Below are 21,467 nucleotides of genomic sequence, written 5' to 3'. Positions count from 1 at the left end.
AGGTACAAAATAAAAACTAACAAAACTAAGTACTACTGAGTATGCACATCAACTGGAACTTTGATTGGCTGCTTGTAAGAACACAAAATGGTAGTCATTCTAGAAACCAGGTTGGCAGTATCTCATATCAGACTGACATATCCCACAGTAAACATGTGGTTACTATGAGTCACAGCACCTCTTCAGATAGATACAATACCAAAGTATCTTAAAAATCTCATGCCTCTAGCTGTGAGGGTCTTGAGGCAAGTTTAGGTTCAATGGTGTCAGAAATGGTATTCATTCTTCCTGGAATTCCCAGATCATCTACTGCAAAGTTTCTTCCACCACCTTCATCATAGTGTAACACCATATACTTGCATACATGCCTTTGCAGAACACAGAGTTCCTTCACAATAAAAATAAAATAGGACTGCAGTTGTGGCTGGGAGCCAACTCCATCATGAGCAAGGGTACTCCATGCCACCTGCTGCAAACATCAGACTCCATGGCCATCTTTGGCGCCTCTGAATGGACTCCGAGCAGCCCCCTCCTGCCTAAAGGCTCTTAAAAACTACTAATTATGGCTTCTTATAATCAGCACCCAAGATCTCAAATGAAAGGCTTGCTTCAAGCTACCTTCACTCAATTGTTTCCAACTGAAAGTTGAAAACCAGGTGCCTCCAGCCCCTGCCCTACCTGGCTGGCCTTTGTCACCCCCAGATATGGCCCCACTAGATTCTCTTTCATCAGGCCACCCCTACACTCCTGAATTCTACACCTGCTCTTCTTCCATCCCTTGTTTTCAGTTCCAATGTGAGTCACACACAGAACTAAGCCTTCATCATCTAAAACCTCAACGTTAAGCAACCATTATCTATTTGCGCTAGCCTTTCCAAACCCATTATCACCCAGATATAATAAACTGATGGTTACATTATTCCAACTCTGATTCCCACAGAAAAAAATAATACGAAGGGGAAAAAAACCTAATTGCATTCACAACCTCAATTTACTTTAATTTCCTATGATTATATTATTATAGCCCCCCACAAATGTAACATGTAATTTCTCAGTGATTTAGACAAGTCCAGGACTACAATTGGTCAGCCAAAAATATAACCAACTTCAATTGTAGTTAGAGAAATATTTTACTTGGGACCTGATATATTTGGCAAAGCTCTGCAGGCTACCACGTTACAGATGGTCACTGCAATGGATGCTCCTCAAGCACAACACTAAAGATTATAAACTTACATACAAAAGATATCCAAAAGGATACAATATTATTTCTGTGTGTACAACTACAAATATACCACAACAGATCCAAGAGTAGCCATAGTTGAAAAATAATCAAATGCATACACACACACACACAAACACACATATTTCTCTTGCCCACAACTCTGCCTCATTAGAGCTGGTATGTTACTGCTGCCAGATGCCACCAGACCAGAAGCCAAGCTACCCATCTGTCCTTCTCCTATCCCCATAATTAATATCCCTCTCCTCTCAAAGTAATAATGAACCCAACTGCAAACTTCTTTCATCAGACGCCCCCAAGAGGGGGGTCTGATGGGTGCACTTTAAACCCCCACTTGCAGCAGCAGCATACCCCAGCAGAGCTGGTTCCAGTGCTGGCTGCTCTGCTTCTGTGCCTGGAGAAGTAGAGCATGGCCCAAGGGTCTGGGCTCCTTGTTTTGGCCTGGACAGCTCCATCCATTGTAGCCATCTGAGAAGTGAACCAATGGACAGAAAACCTCCACCCCTGACCCTAACCCTAGCTCAGCACCCCATCTTACAAATATAGAAATAAGTCAACTCCCCTCCTCCAGGGAGTGGGGGAGACCAACAGTGAGATTCTCACAGAGGTCAATTTAGCAACCAGGCACATCCATCAGTCCTCTAAACATCCATTTCCCTGGGAGTCAGAGATTACCCCCAAGGACATAAATCAGCGAACTCAACGACGAGAAGCCAGGGTTTAGATGGACTAGACCGGGAACAAAAAGCCAAGAGGCAGGTGATGCAGATACTCCCAGAACATATGCGTCCACTCGCAGCATCCAAGGGCAGAGATGGCAGAAGCTGCCTCAGAACATCCTAGAATCTCCCAGCTCAGCATCCCTGGGGCCAGATAACACCCCCACTCACACCCAGCACCACCACAAGGTTGTTATCCAAAGATGCTTCATGTCATAACAACCAGGAAAACAAAGCTCTCTCCAACGCCCTAGAGCAGAGTTCCTCAACCGGGACATGTGCTCCTTACAAAACAAGGAACTTTTACAGTCTAACCTCCAAATATTTTTTTCCGTTTCTCAGAAACGGAATCCCTTAAACAGAGGATAAAATGTCAAAAGAAAAGCCGCCAGGGTAACACAACTAAGATTGCTGGACAAAACCAAAGACTATGGGCTGAGCTGGCAAGAGGAAACGAGAAACCCTCCGAGGCAGGGGCAATGAGCGAGCACAGGGCCAGGGAAGGAGGCGCGCTGGCAGTTGGGGGGCATTGTGTCACGCCCAATGAGAGGGCTCACAGTGAAAGCAGGCTAGAGGGAGACAACTCAGCAAACTCAGCGAACACAGGTCAAAACTAACCACCAGAGCCCAGGTGGAGACTGTTGGCAGGTTTCTCGGTTTGGGCTGTGGGTGAAAAGGACCAAGTCCACCTCTGTGCCATTTTGGCGGGCCAACTTAAAATAGCTGAGCATGAAGTTGGCACCTGGTGTAGCGATGAAGATGCATGGCATGCATGTATCCCATGTTAGCATCCAGGTCCCAGCCACATTCCCAATTCCAGCTTCCCACTAATGCACATCCTGGGAGGACACGGTGACAAATAGTCCAGTCTTCGCCACCCATGTGTGGACCCACTCAGTTTCCTGATTTTAGCCTGGCCCTGCACCAGCTATTGCAGGCATTTGGGGAAATAGATAAGGTATTTCTCTCTCTCTCCTTCCCTCCATCTGTGTGTGTGCCTACCTTTCAATTAAATTTTTATAATTATACACACACGTACATCAAAACAGTAACTACTCCAAAAATACTGACGCTAACGACTCGTTAGAAACAAAAACGTCCTCTGTAGGAACCTACATTAAAACTAGATCTGCATGAATTCAAGAGGTAAATTCCAATAAATACTTAACCCATACTCAGAAATCACAAATCAAATGACAAGACAGCTGAGAATCAACAGGAATATCCAACTATAAAATTAATATAGTAACAACTTCAGACCACTAGACTACAATTGTAAAGAATAGAAATTAGCATTTTCTTTTCAAGTTTTATATCTTTAATTACTTGAAAGGCCGAGTTACAACAAGGAATACAAGGAATGGGAGAGAAAGATCTTCCATCTGCTGGTTCATTCCCCAGGTGGCCATAATGGCCAGAGTTGGGCCAAATTGAAGCAAGGAGCCAGGAATTTCATCCAGGTCTCCCATGTATGCGGAGGGTCCACGTTCCAACATTTTTCCCAAGAAGTCAGATCAGAAGTGAAGTAGCTGGGACAAAAACTAGTGTCTATGTGGGATGCCAGCACCACAGGTAGTAACTTAATTCACTATGCATGACACCAGCCCCAAAAGTATGTATGCTATCCCAAATAAATAAAGTGGAACCTCAACGTATAAGTTAGTTATTAGAGACTCTCAATATAGACTAGAGAGATTTGCGGGGGGAGGGGGGGGAACAAGAGCCTTTAGATACAAAATGCAAGCCGAGTATGTGCTACATGGGCTTCAGCTGCCTCTCACGCCCACATTCTATAGCAGAGAGCCAGTCTGAATTGCAACCCTCTGCTTTCTATTCCAGCTTCCTGCTAACCCAGAGCCGGAGGGGCAGCAGCTGATGTTCTCAACTGCTTGGGGCCCTCCCACCCACGTGGGAGACCCAGATGGAGTTTTCCCAAGTTCCTAGCTTCAGCCTGGCCTGGCCCCAGATGCCTGTAACATCTGGGGACTGAACAAGTGGACACAAAATCTCTCCATGTCTTTTTCGCTCTATCTTTCAAAATGGTGAACACAAAAAACATTGTAAAAGGATATTAAACTTTCATTGGAAAGGGAAAATTCAACCAGATAGCACATAAAACAGTGCTAACTAGAGGCTTACTAGAAATTGGCCTGAGCACATCTGAGAAAAGGAAGACAAAACAAACCCCAGGTTAAGAGAAGAACAGAGAGAGACGATGTGACACTTGTCTAATCACTCTGCTGAAAGATGAGAACAGTCAGCATTCATAGAAAACAAACGGCGGAGAATTTTCAGGAAGCAAAAGAAAAAAAAAACCCACAGAATTTCAACATCAGCAATGCTAATAAATCCAAGGCAGACAAATACATAAGGCCAGACAGTAAAGAGAAACTACCTTACAGGAACAAAAATGAGACACTGAGCTAATTTGTCAACAAGGCAGCACCGGCAAAGCCAGAGGGCAGCAGAACAACAGTTGCAAAATGCATTAAAAAAAAACAACTGTCGAGCTACAATTGCATACTCAGAAAAATATGATTATAGCAAAACAAAGACCTTCGCCGCAGGAATTTTCCCAAAAAGCCACTTTAAGAAAAACTGCCCCAGAGAAAACATCTATAATGCAAGCAGGAGTGGTGAACAAACAAAATGGCAAATCGGCAGGAAAATCTACATACACACTATTTACAGCAGTGTTACAGCACGTAATTTGCAAGATTAAACTATTTTTTTAAAGTGTTGAAAACTGGGTCCAACACGATAGCCTAGAGGCTGAAGTCCTTACCTTGCACACGCCAGGATCCCATATAGGCATTGGTTCTAATCCCAGTGGCCCTGCTTCCCATCCATTCCCTGCTTGTGGCCTAAGAAGGCAATAGAGGATGGCCCAAAGCCTTGGCACCCTGCAACAGCGTGGGAGACCCAGAAGAGGCTCCAGGCTCCTGGCTTTGGATCAGTGCAGCTCTAACCATTGCAGCCACTTGGGGATTGAATCAACAGGAGATCTTCCTCTGTGTATCTCCGCTCCTCTGTATATCTGACTTTCCAATAAAAATAAATCCTTTTTAAAAACAGTATGTTGAAAATTGACATCAAAGTTCAAGGATCCCAAGTCCTTATACTGTCTGGTAAAAGGCTAAATGTACTGAAGACGTTTCATATTTGCTTATTTAAATCCACAGATTAACATTTCTGGGCAAAATGCTGGCTTTAAAGCTAGCGGTTAACATAACAGTGAAGAGGCCTGCCACCCATAGCCGAGCGTCTGCCTTAAACCCCCACTTCCAGCTCCGGTTTTCAGCTTCCTAATTGCAACCCTGGGAGATGGCAGGTGATGGCCCACATAACTGGGATCCTATCACCAACTCGGGAGGCCAGAATGGACTTCGTGGCTTCTGACTTAGCCATGACCTTGTACCAACTGGTGCTGGCATTTGGGGAGTAAACTGTCAGAGAACGAACTGTGTGTGTGTGTGTGTGTGTGTGTGTGTACGTGCGCGCACATACGTGCCTCTCAAAAAACTGAATCATGACATCATCACACTGAGAACAAAGTGGATATAATCCCAAGTAGTCTGTGGGCAAGGAGGAAGGAATGCGTTGAGAGAAAGCCTACTGAATCTAAAAGAACACACGCCCCCCCCCCAAAAAAGAAAACGTACAAATAAAAGAAAATTAAAGACAATTTTAAGAACTGTCCCATGAGAAAAGAGCTGGTTTTTTGAGTGTATAAGGGATGGCAGTTTGCATAATTGTCCTAAGGAACGGAATGAGAAGGATGCTGCTCAGTTCACTATCAGGAGACCATAACCTCACCACCAACACACGTGGCAGTAGCAGCCTCACTCGTCAATACACAGCCAATGGAATCGGCAGAGAGAAAGGCATCTTTGCCAAGTGCAGCTTACTGCATGAATGCAAGGGTGTTCCAACATTTGCGAATCTTTTAATGTAAGTCACCACATTAAAGACAAAAAGAATACCAGGGGACCAAACCAATACATCCATTAATCAAATTCAACATCTGTAATAGTCTAAGCAATCCAGCAATAATGCAGGAATCTCGACTTCAGAAGGGCAATCTGAAGACAACACACAACACTCAACAATACGCTAAAAGCCATTTAAGGTAAAAAGCCTTAGCAGCTATTATTTCTATTTCACATAGAACAGGAGACCCAGCCCATGCAACAAGATGTGCAATAACACAGAGACAAGAAAAAAGCCCCTTATCTGTAACTCTCCATAGAAAACACAAAGCAATCTGCAATATACTGGAATCAGTTGCTTCAGCAAAGTTCCAGTGTAGAAAAAACAGTAAAACCTCATTTCTATTAGAAAGCATATCTGTAAAGAAAGTTTCAGGGGAGGACAATGTTGCATGGTGGGCCAACCTGCCTGTTGGGATGCTCACAGCTTAAGTCACATTGTCTGACTGGAGTTCCAGCTACTCCACTTCCAATCCATCGCCTGCTAATGTTCATCCAAAGTAGCAGTAGAGAGAGAATGGCTCAGTAAGTGGCTCTCTGCCAATCACTAAAGTTCTGGACTGAGTTCTAGGCTCCTGGCTTCGACCTTGCTCGGCCTCAGCTACCGCAAATATTTGAGAAGTGAACTAGCAGATAGAATCAATCAAATCGATCTCTCTGCCTCTAGCTCTACCTGTCAAATAAGTAAAAATAAGCTTTCTTAAATAAACTTGTCTCCAAAACAAAGAAAGTGAAGACATGAAAAAATTCCATTACCAACCACGATTATTAGGCCTGACATATCACTGCAGGAGGTAAGGCTTGAATAAAAAAATAACAAAGACGTGTTTAGAGACATTGGAGAGGGCGTACACAAACCCAAGGACATACTACATTTATGGAAAGAGTCACAAATAAAAAGATGTATATTTGCCATAACATTAAATACTGACTCAATAAAATTCCAATCGAAATTCCTACTGCATTTTCTAAAATAAGCAAAAGAAAAGAACTCAACAAGCTGATCCTACAATTACATGGAAATGTAGCCAAACAGCTGACAAGGAGGATTTTTGTAGCAAGAGTTCTTATTATACAACTAGAGTGCTTAAGGTTAGAGTTGCCCCAAGGATAGAAAAAGACCAGCACAGAAAGATAAATATGTACACGTCTGAGTTCTTTAGACATTTGAATATGACAAGTAAAATATTGCAGTTTTTCAGGATTTTGTGTGTGTGGAATAGGTAAGAATAAGCCAATAAATGTTAGTAAAACAATAAGCTATCCCCATGGGAAACAAATTAGCCAAAACCAATTCCGAGTACATCAAAGACAATAGAAAGAAGAAGCTTTCAGAAAAACTAACCAAGTATATCTTACAGAAAAAAGATAAAGATTTCTGGGCCTGGCACGATAGCCTAGCAGCTAAAGTCCTCAACTTGCACAAGCTGGGATCCCATATAAGTGTCTGTTCATGTCCCAGCAACTCTCCTTCTCATCCAGCTCCCTGCTCGTGGCCTGGGAAAGTAGTCAAGGATGGCCCAAAGCCTTGGGACCCTGCACCCACAAAGGAGACCCCAAAGAAGCTCCTGGCTCCTGGGGTTAGATTGGATCGGCTCCAGCCATTGTGGTCTCTTGGGGAGTGAATCAGCAGATGGGAGATCTTCCTCCCTGACTCTTCTCCTTTCTGTATATCTGACTTTAATAGAAATTTAAAAGTCTTTTTTTAAAAGGCAACAATGTAATTTATAAAGAAACCCTGATCACCATAATCACACCAGGCAGGTGGCGTTTTGCTGACAAGAGCTCACCATAGGAAAAACATTTGACAGAGTTGACCATGTGCTACGAGAAGACCCATGAAACAAGACCAGCCTCTCTTCCTTCATAAGACGTGCTCATTTGGAAGGCAAAGTTATAGGGAGGGAGGAAGAGAATAGAAGAAGGGAAAGAGAGGCATTTTCCATGTCCTGACTCACTTCAAGGGGTCACAACAGCCAAGGCTGGACCAGAGGCCAGAAACCTCAAACTCCCCACAGGTGTTGCTTGTTGGGGGGCAGAAGCCCAAGTACGCAGGCTACCTTCAGCTGCTTTGGCAGGCACACAAGCAGGGAGCTGCATTGGAAACGCAGCAGTCAGGACTTGAGCATTCTGATAAGGGATGTGGCTGTGATAGGCAGTGGCTTATTAACATGCTGAGCCACAATGCCAACCCCCAAAACATGCCCCTAGTACAAAGGAAAGGGTAAATGAATCATGGTATCCTAATTGAACTGGATACTGCAGAACGTAAAAGCACAGGTAGGCACTTGCCGCAGCAGCTTGGGACACTCATAGGAATGCCTGCTTCAAGTCCCAGCTACACTGAATCCCCATCCAGCTTTTGCCAATACACACCCCGGAAGGCAGCAAATCAAGGCTCAAGTACTTGGGTCCCCCACATGGGAGATTCCAACCAAGTTCCAGGCTGTAGCGTGGCTCTGCCCTGCCCACCAACTGTTGTGGGCGTCTGCAGACCAAACCACAAAAATGGAAGATCTCTGCCTTTTTCAAACAAATAAAAATAAAGCAAAAACTTTCTTAAGCAGATGCGGAAGTCCATGAATCTCAGGGACCTACATCAGGATCATCAGTGGTTATCACACACAGAGGGTTCCCAGACCTGGAACAAGTTTGTTAGACAAATTCTGAGTCCCTGTCCAGACCTCTGGAGTCGGGCAGTAGAAGGCTGGTGAGAGCCCCAAAGCTCTCTAGGTGACTGACACGTTCCAGGCGAGTGCCATTGTTGTAGCTCAAAGTCCAAAGTGACCACACCAAGGAAAGCAAAGTTTGTGAAACCCCAAACCCCAGCTGAATGCCGTGGAGAAGGGTTCTGAAATGCCCACTAAGAGTCAAGCTGTAAAGAAAAGCAGGACATGATGCACATAAACTACTTTGCAGGACAGAGAGGGTGAGAGGACTCGGAGGGGTCACACATACACAGCGCCTCGAAGGCCACTGTGGATCTTCAGATAGGCAGTGAAAGAATAATTCGGGATCTATTATTGTTCTTTATGCATGTGTTATAAACTACATAGTTGTCTAGGAAAGATTTTTTTCATCCAAGACAAACTAAAGATAGGAAAAAAAAAAACCAGTAAATTTTAAAAGAATGTAAAGTAGTATGTCCCAAGTGAATTCATTTTAAACAAAAGCCAGGGAATTAATCACACCACAGGTGTTGAATACTTGTAGAGTATTAGCTGTTCTTAGTGATTGATAGCTTTTTCACTTTTAATTTTTCGTAACACATAAAACACTAAAATTTTTTAATACAGAAAACATGAACAGTACATAGGATAATTTAGAACTCCTCTCACCATGACTTCTATATTTAAACTTTGCCTCTTTCAGATTAGAAGTTCAAATCCTGAATAAACACTGAAATGCAGATGATAGTTTTTAACTTTGGTCTTGACCTGCATTTTCTCCGCTCATTTTTCTGACTATTCCCATAGAACTCTATCCAGTTTTGTTTGTCTAACATCCATATTAAGGAACTTAACCAGTTACAGTAATTTTTTCCCAACTGGAAGCAATATCTCCGTGTGCAATAATTTAATGCTAAGTAAAACTATACAGCCAAACCTTTTCTCCATCATACAATAACCGCCTTGAGAAATGTGTTTGTTCCTAATTTATTTTCTCCATTAGCCATGTGTTGCTGAAAATCACAAGAGGAAAAAAAGCATTGCTCACATGAATTCATTCCTATTCATCTGCACTGGGCAAGAACGGAGGTTCAGCCACAGCATCCCGAGAGGCGATGACACACAATGAGCAAAGGGGGCAGTGCAAGTCCCACTGCCTGGAAACGACATACTCCAGTGGACTCAAACCACCCTCTTCAAAATGTGGCATTCTGCACTATAAAAAGGAAACCAAAGAACATTAAAAAGCAAAGCTTGCCACCTGCTGCCCAACGGCATAATCGTAACTGCTCAAATTGTCTCCATGTTTTTTAAGTTAAATCCTTTACAAGTTGATTGGTAAGGCTAGTTGTATATCACATCATTGTTCATTAGTGCTCACCAGCCATTTTTTTTTAAAGAATGCCAACCCCGAAACTGTCACTCAAACACTATTTCAAACCCTCTACACAATCATCTATAACTGTACACCTCAAGCAGAAAAAAGAAAAAGGCTGAACTTCGAAATTATGATACGTGCCGTGTGCATAACAAACTGGCCAAACGGCAGCTGTGTCTACCATAGCATCCAGACCAAGGAAAAATTCCTCTAAAAATACGCCAGCACTGTCTTTACGCCTGTCATCTCAGACGCCATGGAACTTTCTACACGCACTTTCTACTCTATACAGATTTGAAAATCCAAGCATGAATAGCTAATTGCATTTAATGAAGTCAGAGTTTATTCACATCGATATCACTCATTTCAAACAGCAGCACCAATTTCAAAGAGTAAAACTTCACCTTGATGTTTCCACTCACTTTCACCATCAGCTTCCAACATGCAAACTGTGACATCTCTTCCCCGTGTTAAGAATGACCAGCATTTCCGCGAGCTGTCAGGAAAACAGTGCCAACATTCTTTCTGATTTGAATTTATGCGAAGAAAATCTGAGAGGCTAATCCACGTTAGCTTTAAGAAACAAACGCCGCTCAAGCATTAGCTCATCCTGCTCACCTTGCCGGTGGCTTCTCTCGGTCTTCATCCTCCAAAGCAACTCAACACAGCATTCTCAAAAGAGGAAAAACTTGCAATTACGAAACAAAACGCCATCTGAGAGAGGCTCCGGTGAGCAGGGGGCAGAAGCCTGATCCCGGACGTGAAGGAGCACACGGCGCCTGTTCTCCGTGCTCCTTTTATCTGCAGCGAGTGTTGGAGTGGGGGCAGCTGGAGAGGTTTCCAGCAAGCAAGCTCATCACACCAATTGCCAGCTCCTGAGGCCCTTTGCAACACAGCTTTAAAGGTTTCAGCTGGTCAAACCTGCCCCCGTGCAAAACAGCACTAAAGCTCGTTGAAATGTTTTAGATGTCTAGGGACTACTAGTATAAAGCAGGCAATACAAAATAGTCCATGTCCGAGGCAGATGGCACCAGAATGTCATGGTCATTTTTTGCTCAACACTAGGGGCAGTGTCTCCACACAAAACCTAGCTGCACTCCACTACCATGCACACAGTCCTGTTGCCAGTACTATTTTTTTTTTTTTTAGTGGAAAGGCCATGCACACCTGGGGGAAATGGCCATGCTGGGATTCTCTTGTGCTGCGCTCGGCTTAACCCTTTCTTCAAAAACTACCGGAACTATGGATTTGTGCACTATCATTGTGCCATGTGTCTGACCACGCAAAAAATTTTCTCCTACTCGCCTCTGATTACCCACACCTGACAACAGCCTATGCCAGCAGCGTGGGAAGCATTCGCTGGCATTTAATTATGTCTTCCCACATGCTTCATCTTAAATCCAGGATACCACTGAGAAGGCAGGAATTTGACATTGCGGTGCCACACAAGACTGCCTGGGTCTGGTGCCCACCTCAAGCTACCAACCCCAGATTCCTGAAACCTCAGACTCTGGGAGGCAGCAGGTAATATAGCTCAACCGGGTGATCCCTGCCTCCCACAGGAAGCTCAAATGGAGCTCCCAGATCCCATCTGCTGCCTGGTCCAGTCCAACATTTATAGGCATTAAAGGGACTGACCCATCACCTGGCAGTTCCCTCTCTTTGTCTTTCTTCCCCTCTCTGCCTCTCAAACAAATGAAAACTTTAAAAATCAAACAGAACAGTGCTCAGAGCACAAAGAACAATACGGTGAAGTTAATTAGTCTATTAGCTGATCCCAGGCCCAATGACACCAGAGCTGGACCCTGAGGGAACCAATAGCTCAACTAGTTGACTTTCTACAAAAAGAAAAAATAGCTTTTCATGGGGGTTTTCCCCAATGATGTGGGCAAAGTGGATAATACATTCATAATCATAGCGTTTCCCCATTTTCTCTCCTTTAATTTTGGAAGTTATAGATTTACAAAATAAAAACTGTCAAGTCATAGAAAGACTCTCCATAGGCCCCGCAGAAAATGTCCTCTATTTTCACCATCTCATATTAATATACATCACAGCGTTTCATGTTTTGTCCTTTAAAAACGTGACTCATCACCAAAACAAACCAACAAAAATCCATGACTGAAACAACACAAAGCAGAGGGGGAAATGCATTCTTGGTACGAACTCCTCCTTGAAGTTAAGCCATACTGAGGCCAGCCTTGCGCTGCAGCGGGTTAGTCAACAGCTGCACCCATCTCTCATGGACACCAGTTCAAATCCCAGCTGAAGCCATTCCAATCAAGCTCCCTGCTATGCACATGGGAGCAGAGGGACGTGCCCCCAGATACGTGGGCTCCTGCCACCCATGTGGGAGATCCAGATGGAGTTCAGGGTGCTGGCTTTCATCTGACCCAGGCCCCACAGTGGCAGCCATCTAGGGAAGTGAGCCAATGGGTAGAAGATTTCTCTCTGTTTCTCTCTCTGTAGGCCTGCCTTTCAAAAAAAAAAAAATGAATGTGGTTTTTTAAGAAAGAAACAATATTTACTTTAGTCAGCAGCCCTGTGCCTAGCATATCACAAACATTCAAAAAATTCACAGGAGATTAAACAATTATTTCTTTGGATTCTTATCAAACACTTCCTGCTAGAGCTGGATCAGAATCTTATTTTTAGGATCATAAAGATAATGAAAAGTCCTGTAAGAGAAACACAGTATTTTCCTCAGCAGATTTGACAAATATTCCTGATTCTGTGAATGGCAATAATGCTTGCATAGATAGAAATGGGCTGACATGGTGGTAAATAGAAAGTTTGGGCACAGTCTGATAAAGCAGCATCCCATATGAGCAGCAGTTGGAGTGCCAGTTGCTCCACTTCTGACCCCACTCTCTGCTAATGTGCCTGAGGAGACAGCAGAAGCTGGGCACCTTACAACCCATGTGGAACACCCAGATGGAGTCTAGTGTTCCTGGCCCAATCCTGGCCTTTGCAAAGAAGCACACCACTGGAGTGAGTTCCTCACTAAACACATATAAAAAGTTCCTAGCAAGACATAGGGAGCTGTGAGATAAAGCAAGCACAGTGAAATGTAACAGTAAGGGCCCCGTACAATAGCCTCTTGGCTAAATCCTCACCTTGCAACCATCCGGATCCCATATAGGCACCGGTTTGTGTTCTGGCTACTCCACTTCCCATCCAGCTCCCTGCTTGTGCCCTGGGAAAGCAATAGAGGATGGCCCAAAGCCACGTGGGAGACCCTGAGGAAGCTCCCGGATTCAGATCGGCTCAGCTCCATCTATTGCAGCCACTTGGGGAGTGAATCAGCGGATGGAAGATTTTTGTCTCTCCTCTCTGTAAATCTGCCTTTCCATTTAGAAAAAGCAAATCTTTTAAATAAGACTTATGTGCTAGATATGCAAGTGTTTCCCGTAAAATGTTTCCAACTCTACTATATTTTAAAATACCCATGATAAAATATTACGGAAAAGTAAATCCATGCATTAATCTTGCTTTAAAAAATATTCCAAGGGCCCGGCGCAGTGGTGCAGTGGTTAAGGTTCTCGCCTTGCACGCCCGGGGTTCCCATATGGGCACTGGTTCTAATCCCAGTGGCCCCTCTTCCCATCCAGCTCCCCGCCTGTGGCCCGGGAAAGCAGTCGAGGACAGCCCAAAGCTTTGGGACCCTGCACCCACGTGGGAGACCCGGAAGAGGTTCCTGGCTTCGGACCGGCATAGCATCGGCCGTTGCGCTCACTTGGGGAGTGAATCATCGGAAGGAAGATCTTCCTCTCTGTCTCTCCTCTCTGTATATCCGCCTTTCCAATAAAAATAAAATAAATCTTTAAAAAAAAATATTCCAAGCATGCCAGGCTCTGCCATTGTCCATACCTACAGGGTCAGGGTGCACTGAAAGAGCAGAATGATTAACTGTTTTTGAAGGACTGTGGTATTGTAGTAGTATAGGGGAAATCAACGGGGGAAGGAGTTTGGGAAGAGAGGCGGAGGAAATCCCAGAGCCCATGGAACGGTATCATCAAATAAATAAACAATAATAAAAAAAAAATCCTAACAGCCAGAGTTCTAATATAAGCCCAGAACAAAACTATATTACTTACTAATATTTAATATCACATGATAAATATTGTTTCATATTTGAGCTTTTTTTTTTTGTCTGGAGAAACAGAGACAGAGAGATCTTCCAGCTGCTATTCACTCCCCAAAGGCTGGCCAAAGTGAGCACTGGGCTGGGCCAGAGCCAAGATCCATGGAACTCAATTCAAGTCACTCACATAGAGGTTTATGGCTTAAACCATCACTGACACCTCCCAGGTCCACATCAACAGAATGCTACAGTGGGGTGCTATAGTCACCTCTCGGTCACTCTGGTGTTGTATATGTACATCTAGACTAAGCTAAATACCCAGTCCTCCATAGTCCAATATTTTAAGTAATAAAAAGACAAGAATGCAATCTACTGGAAAAGACATTTAGAACTTGGAAGCACATGCACTGCGTGTGTGTGTGTGTGTGTGTGTGTGTGTGTGTGTGTGTGTGCGTGTGTGTTCAGGACTCCTGTCTCCTAAAGGAGGAACAACACAGTGGAGGAGAGAAGTCTGACAGCCCAGACAATGAGGGATGGCAACAGTAAGGCCAGATCTCCTGAATCATTTCTGGGACAGGTTCCTAACCTCATCTTTGCCATGATGTTGAGCTCTTGGAAGGTCCCGGAAGGGGAGTAAGAGTGCTTAACACAAGAAAATATCTCATTCTGGGATGATCTTTTGTTTTTCTTTTATAGCTCACGTGGTAAGCTGATTGCCCCAAGTCGGTTTCTACATATGAGACTGGAAGGACCTGTTGCCTGGTCCTGTTGTTCGCTACCAGGGAGGATGTGGCTTTGACTGTTTGGATAGTTATGAATGCACAAAGCTTAAACTGGGTATGAGTGTTCCATGTCACAGATGATTGGATAATTTCTGGGTTTTTTTAAATATTTATTTATTTTTATTGGAAAAGCAGATTTATATAGAGAGGAGATATAAAGATCTTCTGTCTGATGACTCACTCCCCAACTGGATGCCAATGGCTGCAGCTGAGCCAATCTGAAGCCAGGAGCCTTTTCTGGGTCTCCTACATGAGCACATGCAGGGTCCCAAGGCTTTGGGTTGTCCAGTACTGCTTTCTCAGGCCACAAGCAGGGAGCTGGATGGGAAGTAGAGATGGGATCCTGAATATGTAAGGTGAGGACTTCAGCTATTAGGCTACCATGCTGGGCCCAGATGGATAGTTTGTATTGTGCACTGATGTAAGCTTGGTTGATTGAATGATTCATGTCATGTGCCAGTGCTCTGTGAGTTGACTGGATGATAGATGTTCAAAAAGCGCTGCACACAGCTGGTCAGAGCTACTGCCCTCTTCCACTTGCAGTGGTATGGGACAGTCCACCAGGCAACACTGGCCAGTGAATAAAGATTTCTGGGCTTACAAGTTGGCCTCAGATTCATTTCTGGGATGGATTTAGTCAATTCACAACAAGCAGTCCTGGCATAACAGGAAAACAGGCAGAAGACACTCAGAGGCTCATATTGGAAGGACGGTGACAACCTGAAGCAATTACCAAAAAAGGTATAAAGTCAACAAAAATACAGGAGCAGAAAAATCAAAATCTGATGAACACTGAAAAAGAAGACCTTACAAGTATAAATGAATTATAATCAAAATATATTTTGAAGTCTGTTAGTTTGATCCACACAGAAGGATTTAGAATCTGGTTTCTATTATGCTCTGGTGAATTTGAATCCAGGGAAACAGTGAGATAAGAAAAGGAAGCATGCAAAGACAGCCCCTGTTTTGCCATTCCTATTGAAATACACATGATTCCATGCAACATGCCCAGAGAGACAAATAAAGACCAGAAGTAGACTATACACCATTCCTTAACCTATATCATAGGAAATGTTATTCTGACTGGTCATCTGAAGTCTTTCTGTTTCAAAGGTTATCAGATATTCTTCCCTTTCCAGAAGTTGTGAGAGGCAGGCAGACTCCAAGGCCAGCTGCTGTAAGCATCCCTCACTCTGATCTGCCCAGCTAACAACCAGGTTCTCTTGCCACTTTCCGGCATTCCCGTCTGACCTGGCTTCCTACAGGTAAGTCCTACCCTTCTTCATTGGCCAATTGGAGACACACTCCAAGATCCCTAGCTTGCCAGTCAAGGCCTTTCGCAATCTGGACCTACCCAGCTAATCTCATTTCCTACTATACTGCAATTCCCTTAAACAGTTCAGTCCCCCATTGTCCTATAGAAACAGAGATGGCCAGAACATTCACCATCTTACATTTACTTAAAACCTAGCCACCTCTCCCCTTTACTCTTCAAATCCTCAGACTCCACTCACTACTAACCATATTTATTCAACATAAAAGTTAGGCATTAAATTCATACAAAGCAACATGGCAACATTGAAATTAAAGAGAAAATAATCAGAAAGAGTTGCAAAGCACTTCAACAGCAAGTAAAGTACATCCCCCCCTCAGTTTTCAACTATTTAAATTCACAGGTCAACCTTTGAAGAGATTAAGACAATTAAGTTGTGAATTTCCTGCCTCGTTGCATGAAAATACATTTGTTGTTTGTTGGACTTTTTAAAAACTCCTCCCAAAGAGCTTAGTTAAACTAGGAGATAAACAGGAGCCACAGGAATAAAAGAATAGCAAGAAGAAGAAAGAAGCTGTGGGAGAGGTATTGAATGGTTGTATGCGCCCAGGGAGCAAGGAGGAATTAGACAGAACTTCCTTTCAACTTTGCCTTTCTGAGAGTAAAGTGCATCCTAATCTTCTCAAAATGTCTATGTCATCTTCCTGTTTGAGTTAAAAACATCCTTCCTAGAAATATAATTAGGAAGGATTAGCTGCTGCATAAAGAGGCTTTGAGCAAATTAAGAAAGAATGATGTCTCACTTTAGATTCTGTCCATCAAATCTCCAAATGCCAGCACTTGGCAAAGCACCAACATAAAGCCAGGAAACGAAAGGCAGAGTTTTGACAGCAATAAAAGGTGATGCCTCTATCTAGAATGCTCTAATGTAAGAACATTTTAAACATAAATTCCATAATTTAAAGATTCAGGAGCAGCTTTCTATATTGGCAATGCTCTAAAATGGCTTTATAAAGGTTGCCACTTTTTGTCCTTCAGGAAGCAAACATTTTAAATGAATCTTTTCTTAATTAATTTATTTATTTTGTTATTCCATGATACAATTCCATAGTCTCCAGGAGTTCCCCGTAAATGTATCTTGATTGTTTTGAAAGTAAACAACCTTCAGCCAAACAACAAGGGCTCAACTTAAGAATTCAAGAAATACCTAATATGTTTTTCTCTTCCACATCGTTCACTTACATGTACTTTGGGCTTCAAAAATACAATGCAAAAACGTTTTCCATTATTCTAGTGGAAGCAGTCAGATGATAATATCCCAAAGACAGCAGAAGAACTCGTGTGAATAAGTCAGGAAGCTGGGGTTCAAGCCCCAGCCCTGCTATCCTCTTCCTGCACGACTTAGTGCACAGAACCCAGCCAGCCTTGCACACTTCACAGCTTCATGGCCGCCCTGAGTTGGAAAAACTGGAAAACGGAGGTGCAAAAAAAGCCCTCTCCAGCTGCTCCACTTTTCCTTAGCGTACGTAATAAGTCTCAAAGGCACAAGCACCACAGCTAATTCTATTCAAGGCAATGAATATTAACAGAATACCTCTTCTGTGATTTGATGAGAACTAATTCCACTAAATCACCAAACCTTGGAATTGTAATACGCTCTAAGTGAAAACTAAAATTTGCCTGAATGTTCTGTTTGCTTTCCATGAACCCTTGAGCCAAACTTGTGTCAAGATCCAAATCAATATTTCATCTAATACTCAAGAGTACTAGGAAGTTTCAAGCTCATAAACTGGATTTATAGTGTCAGTATGAGTAATTTTCCCAAGGGCCTGGCTGCCTGGGCGTTGCTGTCACCTCTCTGCTTTTGAATAGGCCTAAGGTCTATCCTAAGCATTCTAGGAAGCACAAGAAGCAGAAGACCCAGCCTTGCAAGATCAAAAATACACACGGCAATCTACAAATAGTTCATGCAAGTGCACCTTATAAAAAAAAAAACAACTCTGCATGGATCTCTTTTTTTTTCACTAAAATAAACTCGTCCTTTACATTACATTTTCCTTGAGCTTTTTGAAGTATTCCCCTCACCCCACAAAAAAAAAGTGGTCCATGGATTTAAATGAAGTGTGATCACTAAAACCATCACAACACAAGAGAGACACAAGAAGGAGATCTCATTATTACCTTCCCAGGGTGCCAGGGAAGAATACGCCACAGCTGAAATGCTTACTGTCCTGGAAGGCTGGTGGGATGACCGATTAAGCTTTTTAAGTTCCTTAGACAGAACTCTTCTCAAGCCTTGGGAAACTGAGGCAACCCAAGAAGACGGGTTCAGAACTGCATCTCTGCTTGGTCCGATTTTGGATTCAGAACAGTCGTGTTTGCCTTCAGATAGATAAGGTACATGCCAGGCAGAGTTAAACCATAAATGCCCACCAATTCACATGAATATTGCCCAAAAAAAGGGAAATATGCACCATGCTTGAAGATCATATTTCAAGGCGTAACAGGAATCGGGGAATGCTGTCCTGAGGAAACTCCGATCAACAGAATGAACAGGTGTTAAACAGGCAAGATGAAGGTGATGCTTTTCAGAGTGGATGCATAGGCAAAGGCCTACATCAGGTGGGAACGGTGATGCTCAAGGGGGCACCCGTCACTGCACGGTGACAATCAGGGAAGAGTCAGAAGGACAGCAAGACATCAGATCTTACAGGCACGGAGAGCTTCATCTTCACCCACACAGCATGGAGAAGGAGTGATGATTCTCAACACAAAGCAAGGCAAGGGGAGACTTCCACTTGAAAAGACATCTCCCGAACTATGGACTTTTTAGGTTTGGGTTTTATCCTCTCCTATTTGATCAGATCCCAAACTCTTGGGACACATGATCTCCAAACTACAATGAAAACATTCTCCAATGCACGATTTTAATCTCACCTGGCCTCTCTCGTCTCTCTCACTACTGCAGATTACACACATAAACGTCTGGGTCAAAAACAGCAGGCCTGCAAAAAGACAGGCATTTTTTTCCTGGATCAGTAAACCTCAGGCCCCTCTTTCTCATAATGCTTAAGTAGACATTCTTTCCACTTACAAGTTCTTGCCTCTGTGACCACAGCATCACCTGGATCATCTCTCCCAACTTTTAGGCACAGACAACATAAATTCAACTGAAAACATGAATTCAACCTTGAGAATGTCAGAGAACTTTACCCCATTTAAGTGACTGAACTTGTTTTTTTTTTTAATTTCCCACCTACTGCATATTTTATATAATTTGAGGTGTACTTCTCACCTCTCCAGTATGACATTCACAGGTTTACGTTCTTTATTCTGATCCAAGACAACATTGGGACAGAGAGCTGCTATGAAACTTCAGTTCTAAAATACAGTCTACACTTTGCTCAAATGTAAACACTCTTATGCCAAGGGAAACAAGGAGAGAGGATTTAATGCAACCTCAGAGGCCCATCAGAGGGATCCATGGGCAATATCTATGGAATGTGAAGCATATTCAAGTGTGAAGAGAAACCTCCCCTTCGATCTGCACAACACCCAAAGCCAGACTCTAAAAACCATCTTCATATTTGGCATCCATCACCCTGTCAGGGCCTAAAGCACATAGCTTCCTGGGGTTGACCCAACTGTATATTGCTACCACTACTTCTTGTAAATTCATGTGTATTTCTGTCCCAGTTCTTCTGCCACTTTGTAGTAAGTTCAACAGCAATTAATTCATTTTCAGCACACACACTATTTAACTAAAGAAAAGTCAGCATAAGAATATCATACAAGAAACATTCCATCAATTTCCAGGACCACTGTCTAACTGCTGAAGGGAGGGAAAACTCTGATTCCTTTCCCAACTCCTGCTCACTTCCGCCCATCTCTTCCTAATGCCCCAACCCCTCAGAGCATTGCAATCAGAGACTTTGGGCCATGATGCCAGTGGGTTGGTGGCAGGCTTTCGGTCTAAAGGTACTTAGCCATGAGACTAAGAGGAATCAGAACCCCTCAGAGTGCCTGACCATCTCTAGCTTCTTGATCTCTTGCCACCCACGCAACTCCCCATCCTTTACCCACAACATGTATCTCTGTATACTGGTCTTAAGATTTCAGAGAACAAGCATTTCAAGCTAACTTCAACAGGACTTATGAGGACTGGCTCAGCTGGTAGCTGAGGGTTATTTTGATAATCATTTGTTCTTCCTTGTGACAGTAACTTTCTCAGATGAGTAGAAGGGAAACTGGCCAGGAAAAGATCAGATCCCTAGTGAAATAACAGCTTCCCAAAGATGTCCATGTCCTACATCCAAGAATTTTTGCATGTGTCAGTCATACTGCAAGAGGAAGCAAACTTGCAGCAGGCATCAAGGTCACTACTCAGCTGTCCCTGAGATGGAGAAATCACACTGGATTTCCCCAGTGGGTCCAGTTTGCTTACAAGAGCCCTTGGAAGTGGAAAAAGGGGGTGGGGGAGCAAATGAAAGAGAACCAAAGAGATGGAAAGCACGGGAAGGATTCAGGTTGACACTGCTGACTTCGAAGATGAAGGAAAATGCCATAAGATGAGAATGCAGGTGGCACATCTGAGAGCTGGAAAGAAACAAGGCAGCAGAATTTCCCTTGCCTCCCCATAGAATGCTGCCCAAATGACATCTTGATCTTAGCCCAAGGAGACCTGCTTCAGACTTCGGCTCTCAGAACCATGGGATGTTGTTTTAAGTCATCAAATGTATAATTATTTCCTGGAACATGGATGGAAATGAATGTAAACACATGTATTTTTCAAAGGCAATACAGTTAGACATTAACTTTAAAGATGATCTAAGTTCGAATCCCAACTCTGCATTTACAAGCTAAATGAATTTAGACCAATCACTCAGCACCTTAGGCTAGTATTGCCTCCCCATACAAAATGAGATAATAATAGTATCCATCTCTCTCATTGTTCTGAGAGGATCAAATGTGAGAAAACTCAAAGGATCCTTAGAATAGTAGCTGACACCAAACAAATGCGCAGCAAGTATCAGAAATTATGATTATACAGCATCAGAACACTATCTTGATTTCCAATAATGAAACTGAGGGACAAATTCTATGCCAGCATTTGTCCTTTTTAGTTGCAGACCCTGAAACTCCACTGAATTTTTCACACATTTAAACCCAGGCTATGGCTGGTTCTCATCCCCAACTACTTTCAGCTAAACCTTCATGGACCCCAGCAGTGTGCAGATAGCACAAGGCTCAAGTGACCTGCCCTGCTCCATCCCTACCCCATCCTACTCCCATCCCACAGTAGATTTGGTCTTCAAAGTCAGTCTCAGGAG

General features: G+C 43.3%; 1 protein-coding gene across 2 annotated transcripts in view; it reads right to left on the bottom strand.

Annotated features, from left to right (window-relative positions):
- Window positions 1-21,467, bottom strand: part of LTBP1 (latent transforming growth factor beta binding protein 1) — a 396,687-nt gene that overhangs the window by 302,560 nt on the left and 72,660 nt on the right. The window contains exon 4 of one of the 2 annotated variants that reach the window (XM_040993050.1): window positions 8,929-8,935. The exons of the other annotated variant lie outside the window; for it this stretch is intronic. Within the exon in view, the coding sequence (XP_040848984.1) occupies window positions 8,929-8,935 (7 nt within the window). The remainder of the gene's footprint in view (window positions 1-8,928; window positions 8,936-21,467) is intronic. 2 annotated transcript variants of the gene reach the window in all.

This window comes from Ochotona curzoniae, unplaced genomic scaffold (assembly GCF_017591425.1).
Source record: "Ochotona curzoniae isolate NIBS_2020 unplaced genomic scaffold, NIBS_Ocur_1.0 contig_883, whole genome shotgun sequence".
In the NCBI taxonomy this organism is placed as follows: Eukaryota; Metazoa; Chordata; class Mammalia; order Lagomorpha; family Ochotonidae; genus Ochotona; species Ochotona curzoniae.
This window is presented reverse-complemented; position numbering and strand designations above follow the sequence as displayed.